We start from the raw sequence: 25,349 nt of genomic DNA on the forward strand, positions 1-25,349 counted from the left end.
CTCATCGCATGGCGATGCACTGCCCACCCCTGTCCATTACCCCTGGTTCCCCAATCACACAGGTGCGTGGTGGGCAGTTTTGCCTCGCAACGGTCGACTGATATAGGTATCTCGGTATATAACTCTATATCCGATCGGCATCGGCAGTTTTATAGTAACATGATGATAATAACCCTTGAGTCTCCACCAAAATGCTTCTGTCGATCGTTCTTGTCTGACGACACATACCTTCCTCTCACTGCTCTTGAAGCCTTGGCTTCAGCTTGCCTAGGACGGCGATGCATATACCTCCAGTCACGGGTGATCGATGGTCGCATTACGCGATCGCGATGCATTCTTCTAATATGGTTTAATCCAGCGTAGGAAGCTGCATCCGAAAAGAAAATTCAGATATATTACCAACTATTCAAGAGAGGTAGCGCCGTACACGTATATCCGCATGACCGCCTTGGCGAGGCCAAGCCATACAGAATGATTATGAGTTAATGATGAGGATGCGATGACGGGCCCTTCGACTATATAAATGGACGAACATCCCATCCGCCCAAACAGTGGGGAGAGGCATTCATGTTTGCAAAGCTTTGCTTGCAAATACTTTTGATCTATTATCACAGCTACCACCTCTTGTCGTTTCATTCAAAGATGCATATCCACACACTTCTTCCCCTACTAATGCTGGGCGCTTTTAGCGTTGCTGAGTATGATTCCAAACGGCAAGACAACTTAGATGCGTGTCACAGCGATGGTAAGTATAAACATTAGTATTCTTTACTTTGCGAGCTCACCAAACTGATTGACACGCGTCAGATACTGCCAGTCTTAACACCAACTGTGGCTGGCCTCACATCATAGGGAGGGCAGTTGTTGTGAGGAGCCCATATCCACAAGTGCCTCCTCCACCTCCTACGCCTCCAATACCTCCCACAGATCCAGCGCCTCCTCCACCGCCACCTCCTCCAGTTCCGCCTACTGGACCGGCACCTCCGCCGCCACCGCCGCCTGTTCCGCCTACTGGACCAGCACCGCCGCCACCGCCGCCGCCTGTTCCGCCTACGGGACCGGCACCTCCTCCTCCTCCACCTGCTCCCACAGGTCCTGCACCGCCTCCACCACCGCCTGCGGGATCGGCACCTCCTCCGCCGCCTCCACCTGCTGCTCCTCCGGTTCCTCCTCCAGCTTCTCCTCCGGTCCCCCCTCCGCCGCCACCAACCGGACCGGTCCCTCCACCGCCCGCTCCCACGGGTCCTGCACCTCCTCCCCCACCGCCTGCGGGATCGACGCCTCCTCCTCCTCCAGCTGCGCCTCCGATCCCTCCTACGGGGTCAGCACCTCCGCCTCCTCCACCGACTGTTCTCCCTAGGAGTCCAGCACCACCTCCTCCACCTGCACCACCATCCGCACCTACAGACCCAGTGCCACCACCACCGGCTCCTCCAGTACCCCCTACAGGCCCAGCGCCGCCTCCACCTCCTCCGGGTTCAGCGCCGCCTCCACCCCCTGTTCCGCCGCCAGGTTCTGCACCACCACTTCCACCAGGTTCTGCACCACCCGTTCCTCCACCAGGCTCTGCACCGCCGCCGCCTCCTATTCCTCCCTCGGTTACAACTCTTCCAACCGCCCCTGTTGCTCCCACGCCTCCAACCCCGCCTACCTTCGCCGCAACTTTTACTACACTTACACCCACGGCGGTAATGGCAGGCGAGGCGGATGCAGCCACTCCGCTTCCCGCTGCGGCCGCGCCTGCCACGAACTCCGGGTTGGGGGTGAAAGTTCTTGCCGGAATCGCGATTGCGATTCCTATACTACTTTGAGTCAATCAGGCACTAGGCTTTGTCCATCGAATACAAAGGCATAAGGTGCCCAGAATGTGGCAAGGGACAAGAGTACCTTTCATACACAATCTTTTGTTACGGAGTTCTGAGGGATGAGGGCATGTTCTATTGCTTACGGGACTCAGGACGGAGTTGATAAAGTGATATGCGCAAGCTTGAGGGATAAAAAAAAACCGAAATAAAACGCAATGTGTGCTATGAGGTCGAACGGTAAACACGCGGGAGATTGACGGATCGAAGTCTTAGCAGAGTACTCTCATTCAGAAGCTTTGCATTCTATATTATTCAATAATCAACGCTCATTTTACACAGTCTCGGCCCTTTTTAAGGTATCAATCTACATGGCCATGCTCCTATGCCACGCATCACACTGCCCCCATCAACTCTAAAATAATATAAGACTGCGGTCGTGCCTGAACCTGTTTCTTTCCACAGGCATATACCTGAGCTTCCAATACGATAGAATATATTAAAGTTCATTTCCGAGCTTTCTCAGACGAATCTGTTTATCGTAATTGTCACATTGCTCTGGAAGAACCATTTCATTGGCTAAGAACTAGACAGCGGGTCTGATGAGATGATTCTTCCAAAGCCATGTGACAATTGCGGCAGAGAACCACAATAGCATGAAAGGTCTTGTTACTGTCGAGAAAATCAGAAGTCGAGAAAATCAGAAGTCAATCTGCAGTGGAGATGATTGTGGCGGATTGCTGCAGCTGCTGTGACCGTTGCCTTCACTTCCACCTTGTCTTGGGCTTATCTTACCCACCTCCCATTATCCCTATTAGACCTAGGCCTTCCGGGTCGTGACCAAAAGTCCGATCATGTTCATCTCGTAGAATGGACAGTATGGTACATTTCATAAACGCACAGGCACGACGTCGACCTTACTTGTGAACCCCGCTAGTACATTCCGAAAACCTAGCTGTAGGCTAGTTTCTCGACCTAGCCATTTATTGAGAGACTTCAACCGCATGCTTACTTCATTGGCTACTTGACATACTGGCATGTAAAATGGATCATGGAAAGGCCTGTTCCGCCGATGTTCGTTTGAATACTGCCGCTGCACCTAGCCATGATCAATTGCAAATCAAATATGGTGCTTCGTTCCATTGCCACGGGATACCAAATAAGGAAACCTCAAAGGGCTTAACTAGTGCTAGTGGGTGGGGAAATCAGGGGCTATGATTTGCATTAGCCAACTACCTAGAAAATGCGGATCTTTCTCACTGTCCCGCCGCTTATTAGAGCTTTACCATGATTCTAGCAATTTAGACGCCTGTGGGCAGGCCAACTTCGTTTCTCACTCCGTACTCCCGGATCTCCATTCCCGAAATAGTCTATATGAGGGATTTTCGGGCATATTACTTCTTTTTTGAGGGAGGCAACCTGGACGCAACACCAGCCTACCCGGCATGCTGCGAGAGTAGTGAACAGTGGGCGGCCTCCGATGCACCGTAGCATGAGCAACTAACATGTCTTACATGCGCCAACATCATGATATGGTCTAGTTACTAGAAGACAGAAAGTGGAGCTAGTACAGGAAGCAATAGGCTACGTACTAGTACACAGCCTATCCTAACTTTTGGTAATCATTGCTAGCATTCGGGGAGTACCTTGACAGGGAGAGCAGGTCTTCTCTACAGCCCTTGTGCTGAATATCACGCTGCTTCAAGTAGCTGGTCCTTCTAATGAGAACAAAGCCACGAAGGGTCCAACCTGTCATACCAGCATGCCAGCGATTCAGCGCCCTCGCAATCTCTCATAGCTCCTACTTTCAAACGGATGTGCGGCATTATAGTCCACATGTTGAGCTGTCACAGGCGAACTAACTGATATGTAATATGAGCTGGATGCGGGATGTCAAACCAGCCAGAAGCTCCTCTTTGCCGATCGTTCCATTGACTTGCGCCAAAAGGATGCTCTTGCTTTCCTGAAGTTTGACACTGTTATAAAGGACAGTCATTTCCCCCTTGACTTGTCTCATTCGCGACAGTTTTACGCCTCATATGCGCAAAAGAGCTATCTTCCCTTAGATATCCTCACGCTATTGTCAATATGCCACTCAAACAACCGACTGGCTTCAGTGAAGACAGTATTCCCCATGGACAGTACCAGTCTCCCATATTTGGCTCTCTGCCAAGGGAACTTCGAGATTCAATATATCTCGAGGTGTGGCGGTCTTTTGGCTTATCTTTGCATCTATTCTGGCATAGCGACGACTTCAGGAACTCGAAATTTTGCTCTTGGCCATGCGAAGCTGAGTTCCACGTAGGCGACAAGCGAGAGCAGGAACTAGAGGCCATCTGTGGAAATGATGACCCCCCTCAGTTCCTGCATGATCGACTGTGGAACGGCCGCATTGGTTCTCACTGGCTCAATCACTGGCAGTGTGAAGAAAAGATTCTGCAGGCACGAGAAGATTCTGGATTCCCGCCAACTAAGATGGAAGACACTTTCGACAAGAGTCACTGTCCTTGCCGAGTAAGGCAGGCCCTTCCCCATAAACCATACTTGGCGATGTTGACAACATGCAAGAAACTGTAAGTCACAAATGTATTTTTATTTTCACTTTAAATATGCTAAAAGATTATGTGGTTAGTTATCTCGAGTGTATCCAGTCACTCTACAAAAGTACGACGTTCGTCCTGACTGGGCCTACCAGTCTTCGAACGTTGTTGGGCCGGACAACGGCAGCGCCTGATGTCCCAGCTTCGTTCTTAAAACACATCTGCAAACTGGAGATATCATTGCCATACGACTTTTATTCGCATGGGCTCGTGGAAGATTCGCCGTACGATTTCCGGTGGTTGCGTCTGGGCGACCTGGTACCTAACTGCCGACAATTGAGGATTTGGATAGCTGCACCTCAGCATCTGGGAACACATGCAGATAACCTCAGCTATGTCCCGATAATCCAGATGGATCACGAGTCACTGCAGCATGTCTTCTACAAACTGGGCGAAATGAAACCAGATTGCAGCATCACAATCAGCACGCCACTGGGAGAGTCAATAGGGCCTGAGAGTGGCTTTGTGGACAGTATTGCCCAACATAGGCACGTACATATCTGGAAGCGGCATTCAGGAGATAAGTTCTATGCGAAGCCTTCCCCATTTGACGATCTCATAGAAATACAAACGGACAGGTACGGGCCAAAGCTGTTACTTTTCTAACACTTCATTTAATATACCATTGCTTATGATAGATGCAGGAGTGTTACGTCCTTGAAAGCAGCTGTCGGTATGCGGCGTTGGGCTTTCCCGCAACTCTACCCGCACAAGCGCTTGGCGAAATGTTAGAATGCACAATCCGTTCTTTATTGGAATAATGCAGGGCACTTATACCGTCAAATCTGTGACTTATCATCGCTCTCTGCTAGGGAACAACACTGTATATTCCTTAATGAGCTTCATTCACCTGTGAACTTTTCTTTGCTGAACAAACACAATCTTTTCCAATTCTGAGATATTAACAAAAGAGCCTCTTTAAAATTGCCAACTCCAATATCTTTGGTAATCAAGTTAAAACGTCAGGTATTACATGGTGCACTAGCGCCTACTGCTGTCTATCTACCATGCCTCGAACCATCTCAATAGTCTATCTTTGGGTATCATAGGTATCCTCGCGTAGTTCTGTGTCCTTATTTCGCACTTGGGTTTAGCCTTGCAGCTGGGGCAGGTGTCGTAAGACATGACTGGGTTCTCGGCATTTTCTGGTCTTGCGGGCTCATGATAGGAAGTATTGGGCCAGAGTCGTCGCTTTGCTCTGGGCTGTGCTGATAGTAATCCTCGCGGATTTGATCAAGTGAGCTGATACTGCGCAATTGTATCATGTCTGTATTGTCGACAGTCGATTTCTCCGCCCTCGAGAACCGACTAGAATATGAATACCGGAATGACTGCCGGCTTGGCGGCAGCGAAGGCGGAATTTCTGCATCATGGCTGGCGTTGAAGGACATATTGTACTTAGAAACCAGTGAAGCCACTGGTAATTGGAATGTAGAGATTTCCTCTTTCGCCATGGTGCCTTCATTCCAATCTCCTTCTGAGGTGCGCGTAAATTGATCCTGCGAAGCCCTCCCCACGCCGGCTTGGGCGTCCCTCCTCTTCCGCGGCCAACTTGGGGTATCACCTTTGTTTTCACAAGACTCCCGCGCAAAAATATCCTTAACGGCGGCCCGACATCCCGCCGTTGTACCAAATACTACGAATAAGAAGATTCCCGGAGTGACTCCTGGCAGGAATAGCATAAACGTTGTCTTAGCGCGATCCAGGCTGTAATCGGGCTCGGTCAAGGTGGAATCTTTCCTGTTGTTGTTAACTGACTGCAGCTGGAAAAGGGTGTTGGTAACTTCGAAGACGCTATGATTTAATGTTAGTGAAAAATATGGATGATCCCAGGGCCATGACCTACGCGAGGATCACAAAAGCGACCGTAAACCGGACCATGAGCCAACGGTCATAGAAAGTCCTTTTCTGCTGAGGCTTTGTGGGGCTCCCTGTTCTTCCTGTGGTGCTGCTCAGGGCTGTCTCCATTGAAGTATCGTTGCTATCAGCGGATGAGTTGCCTTGTGTCCAGTTGGAGAATCTTTTCCGTGATTGAACATATCGGGCCAGAATGGCTATCATAGTGATGCTTCCTATTGCTAGGCTTAACATCACTCTATAATGTTAGCTTGCCTCACATTTGGTGATTGTTAGGTTCAGCTCACATGGGAGGTCGGCTAATAGAATAAAGACAACGAAAACCCTCTGTATGGCGGATGCTCGGAGCATCAATATGGTCAGAAGAGGGAAGAGGATTGAAAATGCTTTGCCCACAGCATTGATTTTCCTGAGAATGGGTTTCAGCTTCGGATTTGCGCTCAGACCGTACACAGATTGAGCTAATTCAAAAGCCCAAAACATGACTAGCATCGCCTCAACATTGTAGCTGTAGTACTCTAGATACTCATCAGCTTTTGGGGCTTCTAGCGAGTAAGCGAGAACTGTACTTACGGATATAGTACAAGACCAGGTCAAGACCGTAGGATCCATTGGCGATCGCAAGCTCCGGGTTCTCCAGAAATGTGGTCTTTCGGTAAAACTGGCCTGCCAGGATTTCTCGGTAGCTAGTGATATCATGCGACTGTTGGACTATAGACGCTGTAGTACTAAACAAGGTGAAGTAGGCGAGGATAGAGAGATCTTCTTGAGTTCAGCGAACGCTATAATATATACCGATAGCAGCACTCACAAGACCAAGCCTCGCGATATAACTGGGCGCACCAGATCAACAGGGCGCTACATATCCAGCTGATGGACGAATAGATCAGCGCGAAGGCAGCGAATCCTTCGCACCCCGAAGGAAGCTGGTTGATCTCGGGCATCGCGGTTGCCTTACGGTGTCGACCTCCGTCTTCACTTTTGCAGCCACGCGGGACGAGGCAACGTCAGGTATGCGCGAACATCAGCGGAGACTTTGAGAATTCGCAATTCCAACAGAGTCAGACTAAGGGGGACCGCTAAGCTTTCATAGTCGGCGCAAGGTATCACAGTAGACGTCAACAAACGCCGGAAGAGGCTGGGTGTGCGGAATCCCTGCGTATCAAGTACCCCCTCAAGCAATACTGTCCCTCTATGTCGAAATGCAACACTACCTAGGGGCCCGGGTCTAGATGCATTACACCTTTTCAGCGGCATGTAGGGGTAAGCTCGGACGAGACATTCACCAGACTGCAGATGCCAAGACATCCTCTTACATGATGCGCGGAAGGTCTGATACGGACGGGATCACACTAGACGCTTACAGTACTACCACGTACTCGTCGAAACCATGTGGCTTACCGACATTTTGATTAGTCTAACCATCAACAATACGCCCCAAACTCTGATTGATCAAGCTTTTAGAAACTGGAGATGGCACCTGCATCGGCGGGCGTCCGAGAAGGGAAGATTTTTGGACCCGCTCTCCTAATCCTCGGGTACGATCAGCTGTACAGTCGCATGCCAGTAACGGAGGAAACCGAATCTCCCAGGGATAGGCTTGCGCCACCAGGGGTCCCTACCGGTAGTGTAACTGTTAGTCAGAAGAGGCCAGATGAGTCGCCAACCGACGGTGCAGACTCCAGCCGAATGCATGATATTGATTGTGTCTGCAACTGCTACACATGGCGGCTAATTGCATCGAATGTCACTGCTAAATCGTGAGCAATGCGTGACGTGCATGATCCAGCTAGACCACCACCGGCTTGCCCAAACGCAAGGCCGCTGGAGTAAAGCTGGCAACTTCGACGAAATATGTTTAGAGCGAGTTTGCCGACATTAATATCTTATCGTCTAGTAACCAAGCCACAGCACAACAGAGGTTGGAGCTTGCCATTTCAGGGCCGGCACCAGGGTCTCGGGCTCGTGCCAATCTCGTCCCTTCCCGAGGGCACGGACATATGATGGAGGGAGAGGAGCAAATTTAATTGGGCGATCTGGAGTATGGGGCCCCTTGGCGACTCGGGGAGTTCGTCCAATCTTGGCTAACGCTGATCGTGGAAATTCTTCTAACACTTGGGTCCATAGCAGCCAGAGCACCAAGCATGCCAGAAACGCAGTCCAAAGTCACCATGAGGGCAGGTAGCTACTGTTACTCCAAAGCCAGGTTAGCCTTCTTGCATATCTTTTGGACGGAAATCTTTAATGTCACTACTAACGGCCATGCCCAATTCGGGAATGGAGTGCTCAAGCTTCTCGGCTGTGGCTGACACGTTAGACCTTCATCTATCGGAGGCGGTTGCTAGAAGAGGCATAAGTGACTCTGAAACAAGTTGCTGAGGTATCAGCTGTCCCGTATGGTCGGGTTTGAAATCACAAGTGCGGGGGCTGCATTTGAGATCTTCAGGCTGCTGGCTGGGATATTCGGCCGGCTTACCGAGGCCACGGGCTTTCTCAGCAAATGAAAGGTGGACGGAGACGGGGGATCCTTTCTGTTAGTAGCGCAACTATTGTCAGGATATCAGTTGGGGTTGACTGCCCCCTGATCAAGTGGTAAGTCCAGCCACCGATTAGATATACAGTTTATCACGTAGTCAGATGGTGAACAAGAGGCACCAGGTCTGTTCTCGTGTCGATCCAGAAACCATTTTCAAACATTTTGGGACTTGGTGGCTTTGACTTTTCCAACCGGCTCAAAAGCACTGTCTGCCTTCTTATGCGAAAACAATGAGGAGACATACCTTCCGTCTAGAGATGCAGGAAACCTCTTGATTTGGCACGCATATTCTCTTTTCAATTGGCGATATTGCATGTGTTACTCTGTCACAAGTGTGGCATTGGTGCTACGCGAGAGACAGGGTTATAGCATCCCGGCGGTCTCCGCAATTTGTCGGAGTGGCTCAAAACCTGACCCAGCGATGAGACACCAAACGCCGGCTCACAACTCTCATAAACCACAGTCCTACGGAAGGAATAAACATGGTGAGCCCTCAGATGTTAACCTAATGGGACTACCTAGGGACCTCGTCTCCAATTACGTCGATAACTAACTACCTGAGCTAGAAAGAGCTCAATACTACTTCCAGAGTCGAGCACGGCCCGCAACATTGCATCTGGGTCTTGGGTGCACGATTGGTAAAATCCATTCAAGCCGCCATAAGCCGGTCATATTTAGAAACGACGGCCATGACTTCATTCCCGCGGCTGTGTAAGCGCAGATGCAATACAGACCTGCCTATTTGATCCATGGTTGGCAACGCACGGACACAACTTGGTTTACTCGACAATTGAACTTCACCTCCGCAACTTCACGTTCATTGGTGGCGCACGTTAGAACTATGGCTGGCAAAGCAGGCGTCATCTGCAAATGTGCCTCCGCCGCCATCAATGTGGAATAAGGAGCCTTCCTGCTGCCACGCAGCATACGGGGTACAGGCCAAATGTCGTTACACCACGATCGACTTTCAGCTCGTGCCCCTCCGAACCTTAAACAATGCACAACACGTGCGAAAGACAAATGTTCACCCTCCAGGGCTTCCTGCTATTCCCGCTACGAATCCTTGGTCCCACGTGGCTAACAACTTAGACCAATTTCCCGATACCAGAACTGTCAGGGCAATGCATACCGGCAATCAACAACGGCCGTGTATGTATTTGTGCGTGCGGGTATAGATGGGGGTCTTTATTCACGTGCATTCACAACAACGAGGTTACACCTGACGGTATTCGCGGCTAAATCACACCTGTCAACGTTCTCCCCAAACGCAATATTCATGTTCTGGATTACCTCCTCGCAGTGCCAATGCTGCCAGAAGCTGTCATAACTTGGCAATGACTTGGAGCGTCCTGTAGTGCTATGAAGTTTATAGCTGCGTGCACGATGAACGCCTGGCATATTAACACGCTTGGTCACGGCCAGCAGCAATCTTGCCGAGTTCTCGATGAAATGGCTTTGATATGGGGAAGGCCAAAGATGCGTGCGGATGGAGCGGGCTAAACAAGTGCGAAGGACTGCAATCCGTCCAGCACGGAGTCCTCACCATTTCCAATGGTGTAAGTTGCTGGTTATTTTTTGTGATACATTCCATGAGCTTCATAATCGATTCCCGTCTGTCCACAGCAATGCGAAACGCCGCCCCGTTCCCTATCATTATTTCTCCTAAGTGAGTGTATGTAGTAATAGCAGGAGCGGTACATATTCAATCGTATACCACACCTACAACGACCACGACCGATATATACACATTAATTTGACCCGGTTACAAGCCTTGGCTGTATATAAAAAACGAGACGCAGCAATCAGATTTGCGCTTGAAGAGACTGACTCTGTTTTCAGATAACAATTGATGCCTATTGTTGCTTTCCTGTCTAGTTTCTGAAGCGAAGTCACCTTGAGATTAAGACGCAAGCCAGCCCACGCCCTGAACAGAGACCCTCCGTTTCCAATTGCAAAATTGCAGCCTAGCACAGCGTAACTCGTACTGCAGCGGTGATCAGTTCTGAGCCCGGAAATGAGATTATGCGTATGTACCGGGACGGCACAGCTTCATACCTACAGTACATCTAGCTTTTCTCATCTATCACAGCTACTCAGTCCGGCAGCTGCAGACAGCTGCAAGCCCAATTGGCCCCGGATCAACGACCCTCAATCTCAATTGCAGATGCATCTGCGAACACCACCAGATCACGACCCCCTCCCTACATTCCCCCCCTTCTTCTTGTTGAAAAACAGTGGCTTTATATTGGAACCGACTCGCATAAAGACTACTGTCATGGGATTCTCGGACACACCTCCATCACACGTGCCGCCATGGGTTGTGCCGCTGTCAACCGTGTTCCTCGGCGTGGGGTATTGTTTTGGGACCTAGCATATATCCTCATGACGCGCCGGAGTCTCAAGACACGGTCTTATGGTATGCCGATTCTTGGTCTCGCTATAAATGTCGCGTGGGAGGTCATATACGGTTTCTATGTGGCCGAGATCTGGCTTGAAAAACTGGGCTTCATCTTCTGGCTGCTGTTAGATCTAGGCCTAGTCTACACCACGATTCGATTTGCTCCGGAGGACTGGGCAACCACTAGTCCCTGGGTGGGCCGCAATATCACCTATATTCTTGCATCCATGTTGCTTGTAGGATGTTGGGGTCATCTCGCGTTTGCCTCATGGTGGCTGGAGAGTCCGGGTACCGGGTTCGGGTCCAAGGCTGGCAAATGGTGGCGAGGGCAGGAGGGCTTTGACACAACGGAGCTCGCTTACTGGTCAGCTGGGGTTTCTCAAATGGTCCTAAGTGCTGCAAGTCTAGCTATGCTAATGGTGCGCGGCCATTCGGGGGGCACCAGTTACGCGATTTGGTGAGTCTAGTTTCATTGGACTGCTGGTAGTGGGAGCGGCCAGGTAGTCTCCTGACTTAAGAACATTTGGCCTGGAGGAAGGACCCTTTGCCTTTTCTGATAGTTCAACACGATTGTGCAACTTTTAATATCGCTTTATACGAAACTAGCAAGCCTCAGCATATTGGTACTAGGTTAACGTTATCATAGGTTTTGTCGGTTCGTTGGGTCGCTATTCGGCATGGGATTCTGCAACGCATTACTTTGGTGGTACTGGCCAGAGGCTCATGGTTATTGGACCAGTCCCTTGGGGATCTTTTTATGCGGGTTGGCATTTGTTTGTGATCTAGTATATCCCTTCGCTTTAACAAACGTATACTCGGCCGAAGCGAAGCTTTCTGTTGACCACTCCGCCCATGAGCATCCCGAGGGACTGAAGATTAAGGTCGGATAATCATGCTTTCTGACATGGCTATCTGACTCAACTGCTGTGTTAGGGCCAACCTATATCCTGGTTTGATACGAATGTTCATATTGATTAAAGCCATTTTAACACAATTTCCATCCCAAGTCTGTACTGCAATCGAAATCCGAAAGCCCAAATCTGTTAATATCTTTGAAATGTATATGCCATGAATAAACACGTGATGTATCCTACTGCAACCTACAAAGTATGATATATAGATACCGCCAAGTTCACCTGTGACCTGGACGTAGCAAACCTCTCCATCTGGACGGTACGCTCACCGCACAGTGGGCAGGAATAGGAATGCGACACAAACGATGTTTTCTTTTCAGCAGACATCAGGCTTGGCTCACTTGCTCATAGTGATCGATCGCCAAAGCACCTACCAGACCGCTTTGTGTGCCGGCTTCCTGCTTTTGCAAGTCGTGGATGTGACACCGCCAAAGTGGGAGCGTTCATCGTGGGCCTTCATCGAAACAAGCTGTAGCTTGCGTTATCGGGCTTGCCACACGGCAGCTCTTCCCTATCTGCAACGCCACTTTGCAAGGAACATGGGTCCCATTTTGTAAAAGAAACGCGATCTTACTGATCTAGTAGCTGATTTACATAGCACGACTAGCCTATCGGGTTGGTTTACGGAGCTTTCTGCTGTCCTGTAAGACAGTTGCTGCTCATGCATAGTTGTGCTTCCACGAGCGGGTAAATGCCAGCTCCAGTGGTAGTTGAGCATGCTTCACGAGCTTGCCAGCTACCGGGTCTCTGGATCTGTGGCTGGACAAGTACCCATTATGGAAAACTTGAGGTACATTCTGGACGATGTCACATGAGTGGTTGTTTATGCGGCATGGCGGGTAACTATCCACGCCCTCACATAATGACATTGCCAAGTGCTGTGCTTGGGTTGCCGAAAGGGCTGAGACAGAGCCTAGTTACTGTTCCGTCATGGTTTCTTCTCTCTGCTGCCGAGTTTCAGACCACTGATGGGGGCTAAGGGGAGCCGTTAGAATTAAAGTGTTGACTACGGCCCGAAGGTCGTCGGCTCTTAGGATGTGGTTATTTCATAGTTAGGCACAAACCGGTACTGAGTTGATTTACTGCACCTGTATAGGCTGATTTTCCCTCTGTAACGATAGTAGAACGCGTCGCCCCTTGGAAGTCCCGGCGCCGCTGACAGAAGTAGCAGGTTGGCAGCAAATGTTAAACTTTTGCTTTTTCTTCTTCCATTCCGCTCAATAAAGTGGAGGTGCTGTTCTGGCGGTCAACGGCGGCCGCTCATTGCAAGACATCTCTTACTGTCACAGTAGGATCCGTCTTATACCTTGTCGAGGCGACCCCGGTCGATTTGAGTGCTGACGGATCGGATCGTCGCGGTATCCACTAACTTAGATAGTACATTGAGTCGGTCATGAGTACGAACAGCTGGTTACCCTAGCGCAACAGCAACTGTCGGACACACCGTGACGTTGCAGACTGCTTACTACATCGGTGAGATCCTTCTCGACCAACCCCAAAGAGGTCGGGGTATTGACCGTCGAGCATCCTGGCAGCACATGGCATCCGTTATGTTCATGCTCGCCAATATTGTGCCACCCCCAATTTTCAATGAGGGACGATTTCAGGCCATGGCTGTGTTCGTAGGCTCATTTAGTTCGCAGGCCATGCACTGTGTACGTGTAACCAACGAGCACTCGTCAATCTCGCATGCGTTTATCGGAGCAGATTTCGGACCTTTTCCGAAGGAGGCAAAGGATACGCCCGAAGACTGCAACAGGATGTGATGCCGTGGCCTTTGAGAGATTTCCATATTAATCACGTACGACTTATGCTTGGGTGAAATGACTTCATCAATCTTTCTGCGAGGTAATATAAGGGTTTTAGAAAATGCATTCTGGAGCAGGGGGAATGCAGCGACGGGGCCAAACAGGAACGGGTGGACGATACAACAGCGAGCCCCTCTAGCATTTCCCTGTCACTGACCCGGGTATGACCACCTCGGACTCCTCGAAGGCTAGGGACGGGATCTAAACCTCTAGCCTCACACCACGTCCCGAAAGGAACATGTCACAAATCACTAAACTAGTGCATTCGCCCTGCCATTAGAATTATCTACCGCAGACCAGCGGCTTGAAGTTTGTCAAGCAAAAGAAGCATGCGCACATCCCGTAGCTATGGAATGCGAATGCGGATGGGCCAACATTAGAAAACTGTACCATGATCTTAGGTACCTTCGCGCTGGAGGATGCAACCACACCCCGGACATGATGATGGCCAGAGTATTGGGCTAGCTTTCCACGTGTAGCGTTGCTATTCAAGGCCCGTACCAAATAAGAAAGCACGCAGCTTCGGAATGGGGCCCAAGTGCAGAGATGTTGCCAGGAAACTAAGTGAAGTGTGTGTGGATTGATTGCCTTTGTAGGTGCAGGAGGTCAGATATCGGTGAGCAGGATGCACTACCTCATCACGACCGACGGCTACGACAGGCTGTGTTGCTGCCCATCGCCGGGACATGTCACCTCACATTGACGACCGCGAGGCAGCCCAAACGAAGACGGATTGCGCGCTGGAGAAAATGTCGGACGGAAAAGTGCATTTTGAATGCCATGCGCCTTTATGATATTCCACGCAGCCGACTCGCGCAATCGGCGCCTGCGCGAGGGCTCGGGCAGAAGCGTCGAGCACCAACACCTAGGATTCCCAAGTAGGTAATCCTTGACGGCCACTCCCTCAGTTAACACTCGTGGAGGGGTTGCATGGGTGACGGGCGGCGACCCCTCCATGCTGCCATGTGCGTCGTCTGGAGCCTGGTGGGTGGGGGCAACCAATCGCGCGGGATAGTTGCAGGGCCCATAGGAGCAACAGCCAGGATTAGATGCAGTTATCTGCGAGGGTGTAATGTGCTGTAGATAGCAAAGCTACCAAGCGGTTGGACTGATGACTCGCAAAATTTGCCTGGAGTTGAATCAGGGAATTCCGCGCTTACGGCAGACCTGATGGCACATTCATGATTCCAAGACATAGTACCAGTACCGAGTACAAAGCAGGAGGCCGCGTGTCCGTCTGGCAAGTTTCGTTGAGAAAAACACCAGGGAGACGGGCTGGGCCCTTGGGGCTTCTTTCTAACTTGCCTTGCATGGGTGAGCAAAAGTAGCCGACGTCCGCATTACGGCATAAACTCCCAGACGAACCTGCGAGTTGTGATTCTGGGCGAGTGGGCTTGATAAAATGCAATGAAGGACAGAGAAGAACTGCCCAGTGGGATATCCTAAATAAAAGACCAGCAACGCCGCGTTCCATGAGCTCCCTAGTAGATGCGCCGTATCCTTTCCGAATCCATTCGCCAGAAAACTCCCCAAAGCTGACCAAAAACAAGGCTTCAAGCCCATCCCAGAGAGGTTCGCACCTCAGTACACTCTTGAACGTGTTTCTTTATCTCTGAATGCAGTAGTAGTACCTGTCCCATGTCTGTTTTCATGCTTTCGATATCAATTCCATGGTCGCGTTTCAAATTCCAAAGGGTCGGCTGCGCAGTCCCGTGTAAGTTGGGATTGGTAGCTGTAGCAATCCTCGTTCACTTCGGAGGATTACAGCTGCTAAAGATTAGACATACGGAGCACGCCGATTGCCTCGTCGGATCATCCACTCCCAAGCAGGTGGAGGATGTGGTCTGCAATCGCCTGACAGTATGTGAGCGATAGTAGCACATCAAAGGTCGGGCTCGAACAGAGTACGGCGTCGTAGCCGGGGCCAACCCATGGCAAGGCAGGGCCGGACCGTTCTGGAAGAGAATTCTGACAAACACAATGACTTACTGCACACTTCGTCGGCCCTGGGGGAGTTGTTAGTAACAGCAGGGCTGGATCAAATGCGGGCTCGGCATACCTGTACTCTGCGGTTGTTACATTTGGTTGACATACTTTGTGTGTCCGTTCATAACTTGAACACCATCTCTGAACACGGAATCGAAGGTGGTCGCAGTAATACTGCACCTAAAAGCCAGACTTCGTGAGCGAGATTCTCCGTCTACAGGTGCCGAGTTGCAAATCCATACCTGCGTGTACTCACACATCTCCCAAGAGGTGAGGTTGAATCTCCGTAGCGGGACTCTTGTAAGTCGGACACCGTACGCGCTATCCTGGGGACGACGCTGCCCAACTCCGCCGTAAATGCTGATATCCTCGAGCCTGTGTAAAGGGGTACCCTGGCGGCTGGACTTGTGTGTTTACCAGGGCAGAACGTCAGAGACTTATGCAGAATGCTCAGTCCAGGGATGCGGTGATGTTCGCGATGAAGGCGTGGTTGATATTTATGGGCTCGACAGCACTTTGGAGAAGAAGCCGGAGACGGATTGAATTGTATGGCCCCCTTGCTTTTGGTTTCCAGGTCTTATGCACCTTCTAAATATGCCGGGGACAGATCAGTTTTTAGTGGACTCTCTCAGCGAGCTGGGTACGTATCGGGCCACTCGTGCTAGGCTAGGCACAGAGGACGAGACGACTCTTTCCTCAGGGCTCGAGTTAAACCATGATCCTTGCACATCGTTTGACAAGCCCAAAAAGTCGACCCAGCGCGCAAGGGCAGGCCTTCGTGCGTGCATGACCATGTGCGCACCTTGCAGTCCAGCAGCCCCATAACTTAGTTAACACAGTTCCAATTACCTGCTGCCTACGTACTTAAGTCGCTAGTTTTCATGCTGCCCAAGCGACTACAACTTTCCTGTGGTGGGCTGCAGCTCTGTTTCGATGCCCTAGGCATGATCAGTGTGCCTCGCGACGCTGTCTCCCTCTCTTCTTCTTCGAAGCGCAATCCGTGCAGTACATGTCAGATAACAATCTCCTAGTTAAGTGTTCTGGATCCATGTGTCATGGCTGCGGAAATGTCGGTCGAGGCGAAGATTATGGACAGGGACCAGCGCGTCACGTACTTGGCTGATGATCAGGCAGTTCAGCTCTGCAATTCGACGGTGAGCAATAGGTCTGGCCCTGACAGTATCCGCAGTGGGGGCTACTCCCGCCAATCTATGGGGCATTTTCTTGTTCTAGGGGACATTCTATGGTTTCTAGCGGCAAACTAGTCTCAGTCCTACAGAGGCTTCGTTAATTGTCGTGTCCATATTCGCGCATGGCGGCTAGCCTCTGCAAAGTTGCTCGTAAACCTGATTCAGCTAGCAGCTTACATTGATGTTCGCTCGCCCCTGAGACGGAGCGACGGGTGTTCGCCCAGTGAGTCAAGAGGCACCTGCAAAAAATGTTGTTCTCTTGTTCTTTTGCGGTTTCAGGCATGAAGCAAAGGAGAAATGCTACGCAACTTGAAGCCAGGAATTCCCAGTAGGTCGGTCAGTGCTTCCAAGGGCACGATTGGCCACAAGCGACGTAACCCCAGTAGACAGTTTGTTGCCCGATCTGGAGATGCGATGGAATTGCTGAATACGGCTGGCTTCCCATCAGTAACTTATGGCTTTTGAGAACCGATATCCGACACGTGGGCTCCATGCATAGACTTCAGGGAACAGCTCTGCCAGGGGCCCTGCATGGTGCTTGATCAAGTGGGGGAGGCTTCCCCAAACAGTGCACAGCATCTCGGTATTTATGCTCTCCAGCGGGCCCCCCGGAAGCAGTTGGGAGGAACGATGACAACCGCAGGAAATTGTCCGTAGATATGACGGTTGTAGAAGCGCGTCGAGTTGAGCTACGAGGAGCCGTCATGTGTACCTGTGCAGGAGCGATGCGCCCTGGGCGGCGCCGCGAACAATGTCTACCCGTTTCCGACCAGTCTAGCGACAGGGATCCATACATGGTCCCTGATTGCTCCAGTCCTACAGTAGTCGGATGCAAAGATCGTCTTGTTTCGTGTTGACATCAGCACCCAACATTGCCTCAGAAACTGCAGGGCGCGCTACTGAACGAGCCGCGTAGTCTGTCACATACCATACATCACGACTCGAGTCATTGAGTCGTTGGTAGTCTGGCAGCTCACACACTCTTCGAGTTACCGGTTAACCCGAATCATGTTGTCCGCAAAGCTCGTCGAAACGAGAGACATCATGACAAAAACAAGGCCATGCTAGCCGGCCAAGACAGAAAAACGTGCTACTGACGCACACTACGTCCGGCCTGGGCGGCATCAATCCATTGTCTCGGGTCAGCTAGGCCCATCAACCTGGTCTATCGGAAATTTCTCATTTGCTAAATGGTTGGAACTAGAGAACTATGTTCCAGGAGTGATTGCGTAGGCACTTCCACTTGGCCCACTGAGTTGATTGTCAACATCAAGCGAATTGGGGCGGCCCATGATAGCTGCAGAAAACTCTAATTCAACCTGCGACTGCAAAGATGCGATGGCAACAGTATGGGGGTGCTCAGATCAAACACAACGGGATAGCAACCTTGGTAGCGGTTGGCCGCCACCCGTAGGCACGAAGTCGTTCGGCCGAGGTCTTCGGAAGCAAGCTTCCACGTTTGCTGCGTATCGTTCTGAGAAGAAACCTAGACGTGTTTCGATATTCTGGCTTGGTAGCGATGCCTGACCCCATCGCCACAATGCAGAGAGTAACGAGACCTCGAGACTAATGAAGCTCCGCACTGACAGCCGCAGTTTTGTGCCTGGCGAGAACATCAACGCCCAAATCCGCCTGCAGCGACCATCAGAGAATTGCGTTGGGGATGATTCACGTTACAGCACGCAACGTAGGGATTCAGGTTACTCTTGGTGCCAAGACCCAACTTGCCTCGGGTGATATGGAGCCGACTTTGCTGATGGTCTCGATTGGATGATCGCCTGCCAATGGTCAAGATGTATGCACATCGCTCTACCTAGTCCATCCCTTAACATGGGCGGCGGTCGAGCCTCTCCCGCTGAGTCAGGCGGTCAGGCTGTGGCCACTGCGTCAGTGGGAGTCGGGGCGCTTCCGTCACAGTGACCACAACCATCGATACTGGTACGCACATGTTGGGTGTGCAGAATTTACAAGTCTCATATCCCAGATTGGCAGCCCAAGGTCAAAAAGAGATATTGAGACTTGAAGCTTTCTTCTAGGTACCCACTTTTAGAGATCGGCAAGGGACGATCATTTCAAGAATGTCAAGAGAAAGTTTTTCGACAGGTGGGCAGGTGGGCTGAGACTGGAACTAGGATCAGCGGCAAGCCGCATGAAAGAAAGTCATCTGACCTGATGCCTGTCGAACCCACCTAGGGTGCTGCAGTTACTGTTCAGTTCAAATGCGGGCACAGTACGGAGTACGCAAGCCGTACGTATTATCCTAATTATGACTCTCAACTATTCCTTGAGATATCGAATCATTGTACCCAGTACTCTACATAGTAAGATCTCGCATGGAGGTCACCGGTTTTTGATCAAGCATTATCAGAGACTTGGCCGTATGGTTCATGCGACAGTCACTGGCGTGCAGTCCGAGGCTGGTGTCCGCTCTAGGAATGACAATCTGTGCATGAATGGTTAGTTGGATTGGTATCTCAAAACGCACAAGCTATCTACGGCACGCAATAACAATGCATTATACTGTGGGTATGCTGTGCATAAGTCGCCTGTCAGCTCCTACATAGTACAGAGACTGAACGTTTCGTAGGCCACCAGATGCACCATAACATAGCTTGCAACCCAGCCAGTCTTGTCACAGCACAAAGCTGCTGGGGTCTGCAAATGCTCAACAGTAGGCAAGATCCAAGGAAGGCCGCATTATTTCTTGTAACAAGTAACGATCCAACGTAAGCCAATGGTCCTCCTCCATACCCCTCTCAACCTTGTTGTCAGCGCTTAGCAAAGAGCTTGGTCCATGGAGAAAGCGCCAGTCAGCCACCAAAAGGTCCTCTGCTGCACTTTTTGGTGGCGGGAAGAGGGTTTGCAGGGCGTTAGTGCTCAAAGAAGGGAAGCCTCCAATTTGCAGTGGAACAATATTCACAACTATTGGCAGTTGTTGGATATACTGGAGCGTGATCTCCACGGTGAAGTCATATCTTAGGCTTGCATGTTATCCTAACCAGCGCGGTAGTCATACCCGGTTGAGGAACAATCTATCAATTGTAAACATCGGTCAAGCCAGTAAATAGCTCTCTTCTGTATTATTTCACGTTCAAGATGGCTGAACTATTGATTCTAAGTTTACGACTGATTTGTTGGAAATAGCCAAGGAGACAACGGGGCCCCTTGGGCTTTAACATGCTCTGCAATATGGCAATCATACACAGTGAGGGAGGGGGTAACCACTCCTTGTCGGTCCGAGTCATTCGGTATGCAGCATGCCTAGGATGAGCCCTCCTTCATAAGATGCAAGCCCCTTTTGAACCGTGCAAAAGCAGTTTCCTGTGTTTCGTCACTAGGCTGGTAGAGGCCCTCTTTCTGAGTTTGTTTTTGGCGTCGCAAGCCACGCTATTGGTACAATTTCACTGCATGCTATGAAACGTTAGCCAATTACGAATCCTTATCTAGGATGGTTTCGGTACACGTTTTCGCTAGTGGCCCAGATAGAGGAAAACACGAAACCGACAGTCGCAAGACGATCAATTTCTGCGGCCTCCGTCTGACTCTCATCAGGTCCTGCTGGCAATACAAAATTTGTCCCCAGCCAGGTTACATCTTTGTCTGCCTAATGATCTGGAACGGTTTCGGGGAACTAGAATTTGTCATCCCATTACCCGCTATCATGAGTGGCCGCGTCAGGGATCAGATGGCCATAGCGTGTTGCACTGAGCACACACTGTCGACCTGGCTAGAGACCTCATTAGGGCCGCAATTATTTAGCAATTTTATCTGGGATCTCCGTATAATGTATCGGTAACGGCTACGTAAGTATGGTGGGTGGGTGGGGGGGAGTTTGAATGCCATGTTAAGTTCTAGATATAACGAGGACACATCTATGTGGCCGCGACGAGGAGCGTGTAACCGGGGCACTGTTCAAAGGACTTATTTTACTCCAGTGGAATCATGGCCTTGGAGGTCGCACGCAGAGTCTGTTTCGACGTTGGGCCGGTGGCCGACTTCGAAACCACTCGTAATGACGCATGTGCTCTTTTTCAGTCTTTACTCATCAAGTTTGTTCATGCTTGAGTGCTTCACCAGCTACGAATGAGTCAAACCCACCAGCAGTACGAGCGATTGCAGACGAAAGGGCTCGCACTTTATTAGTTGAGACCTACAATTCGTAGGAATACCCTCCTGGGAATCCTTGATCTCTAATGACGGCGCGGTACATTGGCTGGCGGCATGCGCCTTGACCACCTTCTGTATGTTCGTTCCATAGAGAGACACGCTCACAGAATATACCGGTACATACATATATATATATATACTTATAATATTACGCTCGGCGTGAAAGTAACGGAGAGTACCTGCATCGTATTAGGTGTCTGACGGCGTTACTTGATACAACTCGGCCCATCTCGTCGTCTCAATCCTGTCCCAAGTCTCACACAACGCGCTGGCCCACCGTGTCAGTGACCTCTGTCACGGGCGTGGTTGGACATCGTAAAACAGTGCCACCCATTTGAAGGCTCCCGGTTTCGAGTTTACAGGTGCCACTGCAGCACGGTTTCCTTTGAAGCGTCCGGAGTGCGTCTTGGTGCTTTTGACAGCTCAGGCAGGAACTTCGGTTAGCCATTCTACAACGTAGATTGCTCTCCACGTCGAACTGACCGGAATGCACTTTTCGCAGATTGAGTCTCAGTAGTCATGGTTCGCATATTGAGAACAACCCCTACCATTTGTGGTCCGCAGGTCGTTAAGATGTCTCAGATATTCCTTGATTTGATCATCAATTCAATTGGCCACCTAGACACGCCACGCTTTGAACATTCTTCGCCCAGTAAAGGTGATGTGCAACCTGAAAAATCCCGAAAATTATAGAATATAAGCCAGCAGGTCATAATAAAGACCGAACGAAGCCGTTTTGTGGTCGCGTGATGGAGGGCCTTGGGCATATCTAACTTACTGCGGTCTCACTCAGAAAGGTTGGACTTGACCGCTGCTATGTACAATCTTTCCGATGTCCGCATCCTTTAGGCCCTCTATGACATTTCTAATGAAGTTGCCACCGATACTCGGATGACCAGCGCCTCTCGCCTTTAGCAGCTCATGGTCGTTACCTAATCCCGTCGCAAGAAAACCCGGAGAAACGCACCAGGTCTTTACCCCATCCCTAGTCAGTCTCCACGACCAGTTCAGCATCATCATATTCAGAGCTGTCTTGCTCGAACGATACGCCATAGTATCGAAGTCGAAGGTCTTCGGCCACCCGGGTGGTGGCGGATGAGGATCCGGGTAGAATCTCTCGCTTGTGTTCTGGAGGCTAGACAGGCCACTGGTGATGAATAACAAGCGAGGATCAGAAGACTTGAGCAGTAGCGGCATGAAAACGTGCGTCATGATGTGTGTCCCAGACACGTTGACATCGAAAGCCTTATTCCAAGACTCTCTCAATGTGATACTGCCCTGCTGGTACTCCCAGTCAAACTGGCCACCTTGAGGCTTGTAAGCTTCGATTCCATTAAGAGCCATGTCTCCAAGAGAAACTTACCCGCATTGTTAACGAGCGCATCAATGTGGTCATGAGACGCCTTCACATGCTCCAATGCCATTTTGATGGACTCGTCGCTGGCGATGTCCACCTGTACCGGCTCAACTGCACTCAGTGTATTCGGAACCTCCGTCTCCAGCCTCCGAGCCGCTGTCTTCGCGTTCTCGACCGAGCGGCTTCCCATGAGAATGATATACGCCCGATCAGACTGTAGGAGTGCCTTGACGGCCTCGTAACCGATCCCGGTGTTGCCACCGGTGATTAAAACAATCCTCTTTTCTGTCATACTATCGTGTTCCAGGGCACGTGAGATGCTGCCGGAAGAGCAATATTGACGTGAAGTCCGAGAAGTTCGGTAATACGGTAGGAAATACGGGACTAGGCTGATCATCCGGCGGATGATGGTAGCCGATGTGCTGCAAGTCCGCCACGGATTTAGTGGGGCAAAGCAAGGAGCGGCTAGGCCTTGTATTAGGATGCAGCCTACGGTTTGACCGATGACCGGGGCTGGAACGGGAGCAAGCCGCCATCGCAAATCCGTCCACAGGCACTAATCGCAACCGTGGAAGACAGAGCCTTGTTGGGGGAATCACCATATCGCGAGTAGCCCGCATAGCTTCGAGCTGCATTAATGCCTGGACCGGTAACTACTTAGCACGGATCTTGTGACCAATGCCTCATCCCCAACCGCCAGCGATGTGGCCTTTCAGCTTGAACTGTGATGGAAAACTGGGTGGTATGAAGCTTCCTCCTCTCGAGGTTTAAATAAGCTTCTGTTCCGCATCTTTCGCAAGCTTCCATGCGTGATAGTCGAATCCCAGCTCTCCCAGCGTCCTCACTTCGTGACGCTTTTCTCCCAGCGCTCGGCTCGCAATCTTTATCAGGGGAAAGCGCTCCCTCGTCCACGCTTTGTCTGCGCCCCAATGTGGAGGAATCTTACCCATCCCATGATTCTCGAGTCCGTCAACTCTCCTCGCCGACAGGCTCAAGTCGTGCAGCTTGTTGATGTATTCCACGTCCTTAGGGAATGCTAGGTTGTGGATGGCTTTGCCCTCTCCCTTCTCCACGAGTCTTTCGGCCTCCCATTCCAACATACCTGAGCGCGACGGTACTGGCAGTCGGCCTGCCCATACTCGTGCAACATAAGCACTCTGAGCCTCGGAGACAGGAAAAGGCACCACGCGCTGCGGGATCCCGAGGAATGCCAATGTCGGATCGTCGATGTACAAGATGTGCTCGTACAGATGCCGAGCATAAGACCCGTCCGTGATAACGGGCGGATCGAGCGTCTTAAGAAAGGGGAATGAGTAGAAGTAACCCGTGCAGAAAACCACGCAGTCGACTTCCTTTTCGATCCTCCCATCGTTGAACGTGATCGATCGCCCTTCAGCAATAAACTCAGCAATTTCAGGGACCATTCTAATCAAGGAATGCTGTTCGAACGACGTCCCAGGTTGAGCCTTCTCGGATACTATCACGGGAAGTTGACTGACTGCGGATATTTGGGCACTCAAGTCAATTCCAGACGCAGAGTTGCCCACTATCACCACTTTCTGGGAACAAACCGTTAGCGAATTGGCTACGTAGCAAGCTATAGTGTGCTCACCTTTCCGGCGTATATATCCGGTCTGCGATAGTACTTTGAATGAGAGACAGAGCCAGGGTACATCTTATTGAACTCGGCAAGCCCCGGAATTTGTGGAATAAAGGGGTCATTGTAATGCCCGCTCGCAACCATCACAGCATCGTAGTAGGCATGTCTCGTCTCGCTGGTCTTCAAGTCCAGTAAGTCAAGCCGCCAACACCTCGAACCCTCAATTTGGAGCCGTTCCACCCCGAGAATTTGAGTCTCAAGCGTGATGAGGTCCAAGACACTTGCCGAATAATTCTGCAAATATTGTGTCACAACTTCATGTTTAGGAAACAGAGATGCGGTGGCAGGAAACTCCTGATCGGAGTAGTTCATCAACGTATGGGGGATGTTGGTCTCCAGAAAGTCGTAAACCGGAGAAACGAATTGTGCACTCGTGTCACCGTCGGACCATATTGCACTGTCAGGGAACTTTGTTGGTTGTGTCCTAGGAACTGTGAAGTCTCTATCAACAAGATTCAGAGGAGTATGATTCCAAACACCGCCTACTGTCGCCCTTTGCTCAAAGACGTCGATTTTGGAAAACTTCTTTTCGGCGGCCAAGTATCTACGGCACGATCAGCTTCCCGAGGTTCAGGTCATCTGGATCAGGGTTTCCGAAAAGCAGAACGTACTTGGCTGCGGCAAGACCACACGGGCCAGCACCAATGACTGCAACACGACTCACGTCGAGCTTCTCGTCCGTGAAAATTGGTGACATTCTCCCAGATAACCGTCTGTGGTCTCTCTGAAGCCGAGATAGGGTCTTCGTCTTTTGTCCTCTCGTTCTCCGCCTGGCCTGACCGGAATACAGTCAATGCTGGATTCACACAGACGTTGGACGTGAAGAGTTCACGCCGAGAGTATCTCGGTACAATCCTCTAGACATTCCTCCCGGATCCATGAACGCTTCTTCTTGTAGTACAGCAGCCATGATAGCACCATCTATGCAAGGCAGCATTTAGAGATTGGATTTCCCGATGCGGTAGTTTTCGGTCACGCAAAAGTCACGCAAGCGCGCCGTCACGCGACGCCGCTATCCCCGACCCGCTAATGTCGGGCGAGTGGCCGACGCTTCACGACCTGCAGCAGCGAGTC

The 25,349-nt window shown here is 50.7% G+C and overlaps 6 protein-coding genes across 6 annotated transcripts; 2 read left to right on the forward strand and 4 right to left on the reverse strand.

Annotated features, from left to right (window-relative positions):
- Positions 1 to 841: 841 nt before the first annotated feature.
- Positions 842 to 1,894, reverse strand: JN550_010223 (uncharacterized protein; the record flags this gene model as incomplete). Its single annotated transcript, XM_049308453.1, has 2 exons — positions 842 to 1,797; positions 1,888 to 1,894. 2 exons carry the CDS (start codon positions 1,892 to 1,894, stop codon positions 842 to 844), a joined length of 963 nt encoding a protein of 320 aa, XP_049167797.1.
- A 1,996-nt stretch (positions 1,895 to 3,890) lies between these two features.
- On the forward strand, positions 3,891 to 5,008 carry JN550_010224 (uncharacterized protein; the record flags this gene model as incomplete). Its single annotated transcript, XM_049308454.1, has 3 exons — positions 3,891 to 4,316; positions 4,371 to 4,375; positions 4,435 to 5,008. The coding sequence occupies 3 exons, from the start codon at positions 3,891 to 3,893 to the stop codon at positions 5,006 to 5,008; spliced, it is 1,005 nt and encodes a 334-aa protein (XP_049167798.1).
- A 467-nt stretch (positions 5,009 to 5,475) lies between these two features.
- Positions 5,476 to 7,203, reverse strand: JN550_010225 (uncharacterized protein; the record flags this gene model as incomplete). Its single annotated transcript, XM_049308455.1, has 5 exons — positions 5,476 to 6,196; positions 6,249 to 6,495; positions 6,547 to 6,777; positions 6,833 to 6,970; positions 7,071 to 7,203. 5 exons carry the CDS (start codon positions 7,201 to 7,203, stop codon positions 5,476 to 5,478), a joined length of 1,470 nt encoding a protein of 489 aa, XP_049167799.1.
- Positions 7,204 to 11,108: 3,905 nt separating this feature from the next.
- Positions 11,109 to 11,654, forward strand: JN550_010226 (uncharacterized protein; the record flags this gene model as incomplete). The annotated part of the gene is made up of 1 exon (XM_049308456.1): positions 11,109 to 11,654. The coding sequence occupies one exon, from the start codon at positions 11,109 to 11,111 to the stop codon at positions 11,652 to 11,654; it is 546 nt and encodes a 181-aa protein (XP_049167800.1).
- A 10,393-nt stretch (positions 11,655 to 22,047) lies between these two features.
- Positions 22,048 to 22,907, reverse strand: JN550_010227 (uncharacterized protein; the record flags this gene model as incomplete). The annotated part of the gene is made up of 2 exons (XM_049308458.1): positions 22,048 to 22,565; positions 22,622 to 22,907. 2 exons carry the CDS (start codon positions 22,905 to 22,907, stop codon positions 22,048 to 22,050), a joined length of 804 nt encoding a protein of 267 aa, XP_049167801.1.
- A 475-nt stretch (positions 22,908 to 23,382) lies between these two features.
- JN550_010228 (uncharacterized protein) lies at positions 23,383 to 24,972 on the reverse strand (the record flags this gene model as incomplete). The annotated part of the gene is made up of 3 exons (XM_049308459.1): positions 23,383 to 24,174; positions 24,228 to 24,819; positions 24,887 to 24,972. 3 exons carry the CDS (start codon positions 24,970 to 24,972, stop codon positions 23,383 to 23,385), a joined length of 1,470 nt encoding a protein of 489 aa, XP_049167802.1.
- Between the last annotated feature and the right edge of the window lie 377 nt (positions 24,973 to 25,349).

The sequence above is a fragment of the Neoarthrinium moseri genome (genome assembly GCF_022829205.1).
Source record: "Neoarthrinium moseri strain CBS 164.80 chromosome Unknown scaffold51_Wmoseri_CBS_16480, whole genome shotgun sequence".
NCBI lineage: Eukaryota > Fungi > Ascomycota > Sordariomycetes > Amphisphaeriales > Apiosporaceae > Neoarthrinium > Neoarthrinium moseri.